General features: G+C 31.0%; 1 protein-coding gene across 4 annotated transcripts in view; it reads left to right on the top strand.

Annotated features, from left to right (window-relative positions):
• Upf2 (UPF2 regulator of nonsense mediated mRNA decay) overlaps positions 1-14272 on the top strand; it is an 89544-nt gene that overhangs the window by 71329 nt on the left and 3943 nt on the right. For 2 of the 4 annotated variants that reach the window (XR_015044131.1, XR_015044130.1), the window contains exons 31-39: positions 64-247; positions 3468-3575; positions 4455-4555; positions 6300-6476; positions 6579-6660; positions 6771-6850; positions 10032-10094; positions 11650-11728; positions 13655-13766. Coding sequence is in view for 1 of the 4 variants with exons in the window: in XM_085827191.1 (XP_085683317.1) it covers positions 64-247; positions 3468-3575; positions 4455-4555; positions 6300-6476; positions 6579-6660; positions 6771-6850; positions 10032-10094; positions 11650-11728; positions 13655-13770 (990 nt within the window). In the remaining 3 variants the exon portion in view is untranslated. Of the gene's footprint in view, positions 1-63; positions 248-3467; positions 3576-4454; positions 4556-6299; positions 6477-6578; positions 6661-6770; positions 6851-10031; positions 10095-11649; positions 11729-13654; positions 13771-14272 lie in introns of those variants that run through there. The other 2 variants (XR_015044132.1, XM_085827191.1) reach the window with 2 other exon arrangements.

The raw sequence follows: 14272 nt of genomic DNA, 5'->3' as shown, positions 1-14272 counted from the left end.
ATGAAAAAAAATTGTATTTTGAAGTAAAGGATGTAAAATTTTATTTATTCAAACTTTTCTTAGAGGTATTATTGGCACAAAATGTCTTCTGAAATCTATACTGAAGAGTTTCCCTTTCCTGTCACAGTGAAGTTTATGGTAGCTGATACTATTGCTCTTTTAAGACCAAAGCTAAAACTTTTTGAGAGTTTAGAAGAAGCTATTCAAGGTGTTCAAGATCTTATCAAAGAATTAAAGCCAAAGTTAGGTAAGTTAGATTATAGCAAGGTTTTTCATTCTGATAAAGATTTATCCTTTCTTTTCTTTTTTTTTTTTTTTTTTTTTTTTTTTTTTTCCTGCAGTTAGTTTTGTAAATATACTTTTGCAATATATCTGTTTAATATAGTTTGTATCTTTACTATATTAAAATCAAAGCATTTTTCTCAAAATGTCAATAATTTCCTTTCTGCAAAATTCTTGGGAAAAATATTCTTTCCAAAATAAAATGTTCTTGTTGGAGGAACTGATAAATAATAAAGATTAGCAGCTAAAATCTATAACTTGAGGTCAGGCATATCAAACTTGCAGACGGTATGTGGTCCTTAAAATCATGTTTCTGTAGCCCTTAATTCACCTCGAGAAAATAACAAAAAAGGTATAGTATATAAGGTGCAGCCATTAATTTCCAGGAATGACGTAATTGTATGAGAACCTTATGGTAATGCCTATATTTGGAATGTCATTTATCTGCACATATCCACAAAAGTCAGTGCCATTTAGAAGCAAGTGGTTCTCCTTTAAACCCACATTAAAATATAACTGTTAAATTTTTGTTGTTGAAGACGATATAGAGCAGAAAATTATTAACATTAAATTCTCCTTCAGATTGGGCAAAACTGTGAATCCATGTAATTTTGAAACAAGTGTATGGAGAGAAAGCATAATCCCATTCACGTAGTTTGGAATGATATAGCTGTTTTCGAGATGGCTGCAAAAGTGTTGAAAATGATGCGCACACTGGATGGCCACATTCCATGCACATGCAAGAAGAATTTGAGAATGTTGGTGAGCTTGTGACTTTTGATCACCAGTTTATTATTCATGTACTCACCAATGAAACGAACATTTCCAAAAAGGTAGTTAAGCAAATTTTGACCTAAGGACCTAGGGAAATGCAAGTTTGGTATTTCCTTACTCTATAGCAGAGGGAAAAAGCAATACTGCCCAGCCAGGATAGTGGTTAGTGACTCTGCCTATCGTGCCGAAGGGCTTGGTTTTGAATCCCAGAGAAGGCATAGATATTTGTAAATGTATAGTGTCCGTGCAGCATGGGGAGCGGTCAAAGTATGCAGTGAGTCGAAAGTCCTGCCGAGAGGTTGGTGGTAGGGGAAGAGTAGTGGGAGACCATCAGACCCATTCCCTGGGAGTGCTGTCCTTCAAAATTTGAAGTAGAATTGAGCAAAGTTGTAATGGTGCCCAAGGCTCTGGCCAGCAACAGTTGCAATCTTGATTTTTTGCTACAATAAATTTCATGGGCTTGTTCTGATTTCAGACAAGTAACAACAACAAAAGCAGTTCAGATTGGATTTGTGCACAGTGAATCTATCAACAATGCTGATGTTCCTCAATGACCTGTGTTCCTCAATTTCATAGTAACGAGAGATGAACCTTGGTGTTAGAACCTTGGTGTTACCAGTACAGCCCTGAAAAACAAACGACAGAGCTCCAAGTGATGGTCTCCAAGCTCACCAAGATTTTAAAAAAAAAAAAAAAAAAAAAAAAAATCATATTCCAAAAGTCCAAAATCAAGGTAAAGTTAATTGCTTTCTTCGATAGTGAAGGACTAATTCATCATGAATTTGTTCTCCCTGACAAGACTATCACTGGACAGTTGTGTGCAAAAGTTCTTGCCAGACTTTGACATAGAGTTTGCAGAATAAGACCTCATTTTTAGCAGACTGGGAGTTGGCTGCTTTTGCATGACAGTGCCTCAAATTGCATTACCTGTGAGGTGGTTTTTGGTCCTAAGGTCATGGAGATGCAGCATCCTTTATCCTCTCTGGTCTTAGCATCAGCAGATTTTTTTCCCCCTTTTCGCTAAAACTGAAAAATTTGCTGAAGGGAACAAATTTTGAAGATGTCGAAGCCATCAGAAAATGGTCACATTTATATTAAAGAGCATTCTGAAAAGAGAAACTGTTTTCTGTTTCCAAAACGTATATAGTCAAATACTGAAGTGCATTTTATCAGGTGGGAGTTACTTTGAAACATAATGGGTATGTGTTTCATATAATATTTTCTGGAGTTATTAAATGAGTCCTGCAAATTAATGGCCACATCCTGTATTAATAAAGTTAGAATTCCACCAAATATCAAGGTGTATATACAACCTCAGATGCTAAAAAGAACTTAAAATAGTCTCTTTAAAAAATAATTTTCTCGACTGACAGTGAGAAAAGTGCCATCCCATATTTCGAATCATTAAGTTTGTTGTGAAGAACAAAACATGAAAAATCGCTAATGCTGTCATCATGAGTCAGACCTTCCAATTGCCAGCTCCACGTGATATAGATGGGAAAATTTCTTACACATTGAAATATGGAAATGACAGAAATTCAATGTAGTAGTTATTCTTGAATTTTACCCAAAAACATATCTGGCATGGTTTCGGTAAAGCCATAAATTTGCATCATACATATGTTGCATTTCATGTATTTACTCATGCTTTGAATACATCATTAAGTGTGAAAATGGCATTTTTTTCTTTGATGCCCACACTTTTGAACACTGATGACCATTTGGCTCACTTGAGATACTAAGTCTGACATTCCTACTTTAAGCATATAGATAAACAAGAGTTCATGATTGTGGAGAAAATGAATCATTACAAGGGATTATGGTTACTTAATCCTTGGACAAGGGTTAATCATTAGGTTGAGTACATGTCTGTTCAATCAATACTGAATTCATCGAGTCTTTAATTGTTCTTACAGCATCGTGGAGTTTTAAGTTTAAACTATAATTTTCCAACAGTGTTGGTCTTCTTGTTACAGGAAACACCTATACTTTTATAGGAACTATAGGACATAGAAACACTAGACTTTTGACAAAAATTCTGCAGGCAGTATCAAAGATTGTTGACAGCAGATAGGCAAACCCATAGAACACACACATGCACAGTATAGATTGTTACTTTAATACATATAACTTCTTTAGAAACTTCTGCTACTCATGCTTATGAGTAGATATTCTTGACATTAATTCCCTTCAGTTACAATGAACTTGCATTTAATTTTCATGACTTAAAAATTGTGTGCATTTAACTCATAATTTATTAATGGAATTGTTTGCATACTTTTTTATTCTTTTAAAGTGTTTATGTTGTTATCCTAGAAATTTATGGCTTTATTGGAAATATTTATTCTTATGGCTTTCAGTTTACATTTTTATATACATTAAAACATTCTGATTGAAATTTAATATTTCAGCTGAAGTATGTCCAAATCTCCTAACTGATGATGATGAAGATGTAGAAAAATCAAAACCTCAATCTCCAACAAAAGATGATGCTTTAGGACCTATTGAAGAAGTTGATGGTAAAAGATTCTGATGAATACTTTCAGAATTGTAATAATATTTTGTTATCATATGTTTATCATGCAAGATGTTTAAGGTTATTTTGTTTAGTTAACAGTAAGTAATAGGTTTGTTGGTAGTTGCTGCAAATCACAGCAAAGTATTCTTGAAAATATTTATTGGTTCCTCCCATTGCTGAAATCAGCCTGTTTGATCTAGAGATGCTTATTGTTTTGGCAAGTAACTATATTTCCTGTTTTGAAATATTTTATGAATTCATGTTGACTTAATTACTAATCATAAACAATTTTTTGTTACATGTAAGAGTGTTATACTACCCACTGAAGAATTATTGAATTATCATTTCATGTTTTGCATATTCCTTTTCATTCTAAGTATATCATTGGAGAAATACATAGAACTTTAGTGTATTATGTTTTTTATGCATGGTACTCATTGAAATTTCATCAAGGTTATGTTAGGTTATTTGAATATGGCAAAGTACATGAAGGCTATCTACCTGAAAGAAGGGATGCCTTTGTGAAGGACTTTCTAAGGGAAATTGGCTCATAATCATATTATGCATGAAGAAAGTCATCCATGAAGCCAACCTATTCATCTAGTTATTATATACTTTTTTGATAATAAAGGATATGTGAAGATAGTACTTCAGTATTTGTGAATCTGAAATTAAAGTAATTATTGTAGGACTTTTGAAAATATAATTTTGTAACAGAGCTGTTTATTTGTTTCATTGGTGTGTAAACGAATTAAGCATTTTACAGGTGTAATTTCTTTATTTCCATGCATTTTGTTTCAAGTGCTGCAATAAGTTGCCTTAGTAGGTTTTCAAGTTAAGAATCACATCAAAATCATGTACCTGTTATTATTCTTTTCAGAAGAGATGGATGAAGATGGCCAAAGTGAAACAAGTTATCAAGAAGGAGAAACTGAAGGAGACACAGATGGCTTTAGTGGCAGTCAGAGTCAGCCTTTTGAAGTAAGTTGTTCTGTAAATAAGGTGAATAATTTTTTACCATTTTGTAATATATTGGTAAGAGGCTATGCTTTCCTGATTTTAAAAAGGAAGGTTACTTTCATACTGGTTATTTAATTGTATTTTAATGCTCATTTTGTGGGACTCATTTTGCTCACAGGATCAGTTTTTTACAAAAGCAAATATTTAAAGAAATGTCATGAGCAGTAGGGGAATAGTAATTTATGCAAGTATAAATATAATAAAAGATCATAAATTTTTTTAAAAACAGAACTGTCCTACAAGTGTGGTAAATCACTACCACAATGTATTCAAAAAATTAGATTAGATACTTGCATATACCCTGTGCATTGCATTACAGAATAAATAATACCATTTTTACAAAATTATACATTTATTTATAGATCAAATTCGTGTGCAGCATCGTACTTACAAATCTTAGTTTCCACTAAAGAAACCATACTTTTGCTTCATACAGGTAGTGTATGCACTGTGTAAGATAGCACACACAAGAAGGGGCGGAAAAATGCTTGGCAAGTGCTGCCATCTATTAAACCAATTATAAAGTTATTTCCAACATATTACGCCCATCTTGAATGTGGTAAATTCACATAATACTTCAAGCAAATACTAGAAAATACAATATCGGAATTTAAAATTGTGATTTACTTTACTTGGACCATATTTTTTCTCATTCATTTGCGCTTTGGCAGCTGAGGGAGGTAATTTGGTAGTAAAACCATTGAAGCTAGTCCTGGAAAATTTGCAAATATAATGCTGATTTTTGTTGTTTGACTTCTAAAATAATCGTTGTTCGGCATGTTATTTTAACTTTAATTACCCAGACCATGTAGATGTTGCTAACTTTAGATTAAAAATTGGACATAACCACCTCATCAAACACCTAACGAATTTGGTTTAGCAGACTCTTCATCTTGCCCATTATGTGATATTGACAATATATGCAGTGACCATTTGGACACATGTTCTGGACTTAATGGCGTAGCAGTGTCTAATTCTGCCAAAAATTTTTGTACTAAGTTTCTGAATGCCCATCACAGATTAATATTGGTCATGCTTAGGTCTGGCATAGGACTTCCCAAAAAAAGCATTCAAAATCAGATTAGATCCTTGTACATACCCTGTGTGTCACATTAGAGAATGAAGAATACCATTTTTATAGAAATATACTGGGAGTATTATAAAAAGACTGTAAAAACTTGGAAAGCTGCAATGATCATAAAAAATAAAGAAAAAACAAATTAAAACAAGTCACCACATATGAAAAGCATCAAATTAATAATTTATCTCATTATAAATATTGTATTGCATAATATTAGAAAGTACCATATTTCTTCACAGATTTTTCTCCCTAGCTTTTTAACACAAACTTCTGAAAATTTATCTTACTAACAAAGGCAGACCCTCGCAAACTACTTGCTAAGATCACGACAGATTTTTTCCTTTTAATTATTATGCCATCTTAATTTATTTCCTAATCAAAAATGTGTGCAGCACCTTATCTTCCACCAAAAACATGCTTTCATGTCACACAGGTAATGCATGCACAGTGACAAGATATAATTAAAAAAGGATCTTGGCAAGTACTACAATTTGTTGAACAAATTAGAAAGCTCTTTCTGATGAGAAACATTTTCTACAAATAATTTGAATATAGGAATATATTTATAGGATGTTGAACTGAAATTTTAATGAATGTTCTTCTGAAACTTTGTTTTGCCTGCAGGATGAAAATGAAGTGAACAGTAGGCATGGTATGTCGCAGAGTGATGTTGATAATGATCCAGTCTATGATGCTAATGAAGATGCACCTGTTGTTAAACCAGTCACCAAACAAGTTCAGTGTGCAGAGGATGAAGATTTTATGACTGCTTTTGATAAAATGCTATCTGAAAGTATTTTGGTTAGTGTTTTCAAAATTTGCTTTTATATTTATTGGGTCTCTTTTAATATTATCTTAAGGTAAGATGAATCATTGTGATACATATCTATGTTTCATTTGTAGCATCGTAATCAAGAATCAGTAAAACCACAAGTAGATATAGTGATTCCAATGACTATCAAAGGTGCAAATGCTAAAAAAACAAGTATGTGTTGTTATTTATATTTTTAACTTTCTCTAGATGGAAGTACATCAGATAATGTGTTTAATAATTTATAGAGATTTTGTTAGTTATGAAGTGTATCTTAATTATAGTGTCTGCATTGGAACTAAAAGAAGAAGAAAAGCCCACAATAAATTTTGTACTTATGACCAGAAGAGGTAACAAGCAGCAGGTTAGTGTTTAACTGGATTTATATTATAGAGCAAGCTTACTAAAATTGTCTCTTGTTTTTAGTCATTGAAGTGCTGTTTTAAACTGTGTTAGGAATTTTTATCTCTAAATCTTTTCATTTCTCAAAATTTTAATTCTCCTTTAAGATGGAATTCAGTCCATTTTAATATATTTTATACTGGCTTATTAAAATTTTAGCTTTTTTAGAATTTTTCTTAAAAATTTTTAAGAACAAAATGCAGATCTATGTATACACAAATGATCATTTTGTACATATAAAAGGTTAAGATTAATATGTGGTCATGTGCAAAAGAAGATTTTTACACTGTGATATTTAATTGTCGTGTTTCCAAACATAAAAAAAAAAAGGTAGACAATAAATCGGCATTTTGGATATTATTCTTTTTCACTGTAATCTGTAGTTTTTTTTTTTTTTTTTTTTTTTTTTTTAATGTTTGAAATACACATGTATACTTCAGTTTAGTTATGATGCCTTTATTTAGCTTATATGCTTACTTCCCGTATACCCTGCCATTGGCGGAGTGGTTAAAACATTGAATGCTGGAAGTTTGACCCTATGTGAAAGGGCTTATGTATGAGGTACTGATCACTATACCAAAAAAGGAGAAAAATTAGTAGAAAATGAATTTATTAAAAATGGGAGTATTATAAAAAGACTGTAAAAACTTGGAAAGCTGCAATGATCATAAAAAATAAAGAAAAAACAAATTAAAACAAGTCACCACATATGAAAAGCATCAAATTAATAATTTATCTCATTATAAATATTGTATTGCATAATATTAGAAAGTACCATATTTCTTCACAGATTTTTCTCCCTAGCTTTTTAACACAAACTTCTGAAAATTTATCTTACTAACAAAGGCAGACCCTCGCAAACTACTTGCTAAGATCACGACAGATTTTTTCCTTTTAATTATTATGCCATCTTAATACAAGAACTGACTAAGAACAATGAAGCAAACACAAACTGGCATTCAGTTTATAATTTTGCTGAGTCAGCTACACATTCACTTTCTGTAATTATTATGGATGATTTTAAGATTTAAGTAGTAGCAAAAACAATAAGAACGGACGAGATTCAAGTTACAGGGAAGTAGAAAGGAAGATATCTTATTAGATATTGTATTCTTATTGGAATGTAGATTTCCTTTTAAAAAAGTAATATTATGATAGTTACCTGTAGTTTATTCATCGCTACTTTTCATATATTATGTTCTTATTGTAACTCTGTCCTTCAGAAATGAAATTATATGCATGATTTTTCCCTCTCTATTTTCATACGAAATTTAGTTTAAAAAAAAAGCAAGGAAATGTAGTGATATATTTTAGTTCTCTGCAAGTTGTGTTCATGAATATATAATACATATATCATATTTTCTTCTAACCATCTTTTTAAGTAAAGTAGGAATTATATATTTATTATATATAACTGTGCTCATAAACAGTCTTAATAAATAAAGAGTATTTTATTTTGAATAAAATTATGTGTGATTTTTTTTTCTAATTATCTGCACTCTCACAAAAAGTTGCCAACTCATTGGGGACTTTGTGAATTGGCAGAAAATATTTGTTTGGCTATCTCTATGCCTCATACATACTGTTAAAAAATTACTGACTTCATAGATACTGTTAATTCATAAATACGAAGATGAAGCATTTTGTAAAAAACTAGAAATTTGATGATAACAAATAAGTCTGTATGAATGGTATTTACATTGTAACTGTGTCCTTCAGAAATGAAATTATATGCATGATTTTTCCCTCTCTATTTTCATACGAAATTTAGTTTAAAAATTATTTTTAGCAACCAGTGGGTTTTTAGAACAGCAACCAGTGGATGCTGTTCAGCAAAAAGATGGCTAAATACGAGGGCTATCCAGAAAGTAGATTACGTTTTGGAATAAAAAAATAAACAAAGTATAGGAAACAAATTTTATTATATACAGATGAAAGCCACACTCAAATACTACTTTTCTACATAGTCACCATACAAATTAAGGCATTTATCGTAGCGATGTACGAGCTTGGAAATTCCTTCGTCGAAAAATTCGGCCGCCTGCGCCTTCAACCACTTCGTTACCTCTTCTTGCCTTCCATCTTGCACAAAACTTGTGGTAACCAAGCTTTTCGCTGATGATTTCGTGCAACAAACTTCGCGAAATTTGTGGAAAACTCAAAGAAAGTTCCGTTATTGTGAAATTTCGATTTTCACGGACTTTAGCATCGACTTTTTCGAGAAGTTCGGCGGTCACTATGCTGGGTCTCCCACTTCGATCTTCGTCGTGAACATTGGTTCGGCCATTTTGAAATCTTATGACCCACTGACGCACTCCACCTTCAGTGATAATGTTGTCCCCATACACTTCACGAAGCTGCCGATAGATTTCTATCGGTTTACAGTTTTTTGCAGTCAGAAACCTTATTACTGAGCGCGCCTCGCAGCTCGCGGGATTTTCAATTAACGCAGACATTTCAAACCGTCACAGTATCTGAACGGAGCACAGCACGAACCTCTCACTAGCACGGCTAGATGCAGACTGAGCTGCGCAACGCTCTGACCCCAAGATGGCCGCGCTAGCCCCGCCCCTAGCGGACACAGACGGAAACGTAATCTACTTCCTGGATGGCCCTCGTATAAAGCTTGTAAATCCACATGAAGTCAAACATATGTACAGTGCATGCATGCATAGATTGACTATTGTCATATGGCTTCTAGAAAGTAGCAGAAATATGTCTGTTCTACCATTGGTTGAAACTGAGTCAGAAAGCCCTGAATATTTTATAAATGTGTATTTCTGTTATTTCTTGTAATTAATGTTATCATAACTTCTGGGGCATAAGTTCAGCACATGAAAGCACATTCTAATTATTCCCATTTTGCCCAACAAATGATAAAATTTCGTTTGTTGAATTGAAAAGAAATTGTCTGTATTGCAGTTTTAGCAACTGCATGTTATATATAATGTACAAGATTGACTAAGCATTAAATTAAATTTTTATTGCTTTCATCACATAAAGTGAAACGAAAACTTTTTTATAAAAATGCATATGAAGAATATATTAAGAAAATCCTAATTTTTTAAACTTATAAACAAAATAAGAGAAAACTAAGTAAAATATATAATAGTTTTTTTTTTTTTTTTTTTTTCCCTGCATAGTTTAAAAATTTAGCTGTACCTGTGACTTCAGAGCTTGCACAAAACCTGAAAGATCGAGAAGAAGTAAGTTAGTTTTCATTTTTACTATTTGAAAGAAAATTCCAATTTTATTTCTTTAATAAGCAAGTAAACTATTTGGGAAAAAATTGAAACAGAATAAAGTAGATTTTAATTTAATTCTGCTGTAAGTGTATAACATAGTTACCAACTCTCCCAGTTTTACAGGACTTCCAGTTTTTCATCAAATCTCCCTGTTTTTAATTTTTAGCCTTTACTAACGAAAATTTTTCACGTTAATGAAACTAAAATTGGGCAAATTCTATGTCCCCAACCTTTAATGATTTTCAGTATAATTTTTCTTATTAAATTTTATTTCATCTGAATTTTATTTTTTCTTATTACATTTAATGAATCTTATTAAATTCCTTTTGATCTTAATTGTCTTAACCTAGTGTAGACATTTTTAGATTTTATTTGAATATTCAAGCAATGTTTAATCAGTCAATATTTGTATTTAATTTTGTTTACTTCAGTATAAAGTACATTATTAAGTTTATCTGCACATGTATCCCCTGTATGTAAGTTTATCTGCACATGAAAGCCAATTATTAATTTTATTTTCATTGTATTTAAAGTAATTTTATAAATAAAAGCTTCCTTCACTCTTTGGAATTATCTTCATATAAAAATGTAAGAAAATTGGACAAAGAAATTATCCAAAGAACATAAAAGGTAGAATATCCAATTAAATGCTAATATATTTTACAACAGAACTGAATTAAAAATAATTCAATAACCTGACTTAATTTAGTCGGTTTGGAGTTCCATTAAAATGTTGTTGCCGTGCAGCATGAAAACCTCCTGGTTTCATCCAATTTTCTCAGAAAAATATCCAGATTTTAAGGTTGGCAGCTATAATCCTTGACTACAGAAAAGTATTTTAAACACATTAAATCATAATTCATACTAGAACTATAAAGTAAATTTATATCAGCTTGTGAAATTTTAAAATTGAATTTGGGGGTACATGTGTTTAATGAAATTAATACTTCCATTTAAAATACTATAAACTTAGTTTTATTTTGTGAAACAAAGTACCATTTTTAAATTACTTATGTTTGAATTCAGTAAAAGAAAACTGAATACTCTACCATAACATGCATAAAATCACATGGAGAATTCGTGTAGATTATTCAGTATATTTCATGCTTTACTCTATCATTATTTTTTTTAACAAAATTCGTTAGCTATTAGTGATTTTGCCACACAAGAAAATTGCTTAATAAAAAATTTTATGTAAGCCAATTTAACTATGCATGTATGATATCTTGTACCTCTTACAATTAATAATTAGTTATATCTTTATGTTATGTATATAATAAATTAAAACTAGAAATTTATCAGCATCTAAAACAAGTTTGTAAGCTGTTGTAATAATAGCAAGCGTCACATCTGCTGTACATTATTTTGTATTCTTAAACAAGGAAAAATTCCATTAAAAATAATTTTAGTAGCATTCGAGCACTGAAATAAAATAGTTAAAATAGAGAAAATGAAATTTTAAAGTGAGATATTTTTGCAAAAATATTTTGTTTATTTTATTATTATTATTTCGTAGGCTGAAAGAATGGAAAAGCAGCATGTAAAATTATTAACATTAAATATAAATGAAAGGCAAGAAGAAGAAGATTATCAAGGTAACATTATTTTATGTATTTATCCATTTCTTTATATAGACCTTGTGTAAAAATGTTGACAAAGGGGTGTAAAAAATTTTTAATACAGATTTATAAATGTAAATTTGATACTTGAATATTTTATGCAAAATCTTGGCAACTTAAGCTGAAAGCAATAATGAAATACTAGTTAACCCCTTCTTTTTTCTCTCTTTTTTATACAAACTGTAAGGAAACACTTTCTTCCAATAAATTGCTGTTTTGTTTTTGTTTTTTTTCTAGCATGCTGATATATATGATATAGTTTTGTACAATTTATCCTGTTTACCAATTTTGTTGTTATAATCTCAATCAACATTTGTTTTGATTTAGATCAGTGGTTCTCAACCTTTTTAGCCCCATGCACATCGTAAACATCTCTCGTAGAAAATCATCATCCCCCCCCCATTTCCAGAAACTCAAAAAATGCATATATAAATTCATTTAAAGTTAGATTGTTTTTAAACTTGTTATGTAAATAAAAAAAAAAAGCATAAAAGTGTTAATAGATTCTAAAACTTGAATAAAAGTATTATTGTATTCATAAAACTGTAACTAAAGAAATAAATAAAAGGCTGATCACGTTCCCCCCTGAAGCTATGAAATTTCCACCTGATTTAGATAACAAAATTAAATTAGTGTTTTTTTTTTTTTTTTTTTTTTTTTTTTTTTTTTGGTTGTTGTTGTTGTTAGCTGAGGACTGATAAACTTAGATCAAAATTTATGAATGGTATTCTATATTAATTCTGGCTCATGGATCTTACAGGATATTATAACTCCAAATAGGTGGTGTATGAACAAATTTTATCTCCTAAATACAGTGAAAAGTCGTTAATCCGGACTCGTCGGGACTTCGGCGATTCTGGATTATAGATCATCAGTTTAAATCTCGTAAGATGGTATGCAGAAATTCTAAAATTAAAAATATGAAGCCGTAATTTATGAAATAAAGAACAATTATGATCTAAAAGGTATCAAAATTTACCCAAAAAAAAAACTTAATATTTATTTGTTTACTTTATTAAACATTTCTTTCAATGCAAGTTGTTTAAGTTGCTTCGTTTTATGTGATAATACTTTCTCTTTAATTCTATAAACAGACATAATTTCTTGTTCAGTTACAAAGTTCCGCTGTTCAAGTCCCGTTAATTGCTGTGCCGAGAATACCGACTAACTTGTCAATCGAAATTTTTTCGTTTTCACTAACCTCTCTGTCACATTCTTCATGTCTTTATCCATTTTTTGCAGCAATTCCACTTTCTGTTTGTTGGACATCGAAACATACTTTCGTTTTGTAGATCCTTTGGAAGTTCCAGCATCGGAAATTCTATTTGACATAATCGAAAGTTCAAGTTTACTTTTATAAAATTGCTCTTACAGTCTGCAAAAAATAATAAGCGGGATCCAATTCGAAGATTAAGGAACAATGCAATCATTAACATTAACTGAAATAGATAATTAGATAATTTTAGCTTACACCGTCCGTTATACATTAAACGCGCAAGCAAAAACGTATTCTGCACTTGCGCACACGCATATGCGCAGTAGTCAGACTCTTACGCGCACGCATAAAACGACTGTGCGCATGTGCCAACGCGGCGCATGCGCAGAAAGTTTTTAGCTTTGAGGTCCGGATTATAGATCATTGCTATTTGAGGTCCGGATTATAGATCATTCCGGATTATGGGTGTCCGAATTAACGACTTTTGACTGTAACTGTATAGATTTAAAAACTTGATCTGATAGTATCACCTATTAAGTGTTAATTATAGTGAACTTTTTTTAATACCTTTGCAGAAATTAAAAATTTTGTGACTATTTTTAACTTGAAGTTACAAACTTTTTATTTATTTTATTATATGGCATTAACATAAGAATTGATTTTTTACATATTACAAACTTTTACAGAAATGTTAGCAGCTCAACAAAGACCTTCTGTGATGAATTTGAATCGTGATCGTAGACAAAAGTATCATCATCCTAAAGGAGCTCCTGATGCAGACAAAATTTTTGGTAATAAGTAAGTATAAACCTTTCCTCATATATGAATATTTACTCTAGAGCCATGCCAATAGATTTTAACACTTGAATCAAATCTCAGAATTACATCCCTTAATTATTTTAAAACCATTTTGTCATTAGTAGTTACTTATTTAAATTTGAATTTTGCATTAGCTGTCATTTTCTGGTATGCCAAATGCCTCACTTGTACTACCTTCAGTGTAGATCTAATCTCCTCTTTCATGTATATTAACCTTATGTAATATGGTAGGTACTGTCACTGCCTGAGTAACTAAAACTTTAGAACATGTTTATTTTGTCCTAGATTTCATTCCTATTGAGTGCATGTGTTTTTTATAGTTTATATCAGCTTCTTTTGAGATTTTTCTCAAAAGCATTTATCCCTTTAAAAAAATTCACTGTGTTGTCATTGCTGACCAGTCAGTCACCTGTAGGTTCTGTTAGTATTTTTGCATATTTAAAAATTACACTACTATGTACTAATGATACCAAAAAACTCCAGCA

Source organism: Stegodyphus dumicola, chromosome 11 (assembly GCF_044657685.1).
Source record: "Stegodyphus dumicola isolate Sdum_Otavi_A_Nest chromosome 11, ASM4465768v1".
NCBI classification, from domain to species: Eukaryota; Metazoa; Arthropoda; class Arachnida; order Araneae; family Eresidae; genus Stegodyphus; species Stegodyphus dumicola.
The sequence above is the reverse complement of the archived record's forward strand: the minus strand, read 5'-3'. Positions and strand labels throughout refer to the sequence as shown.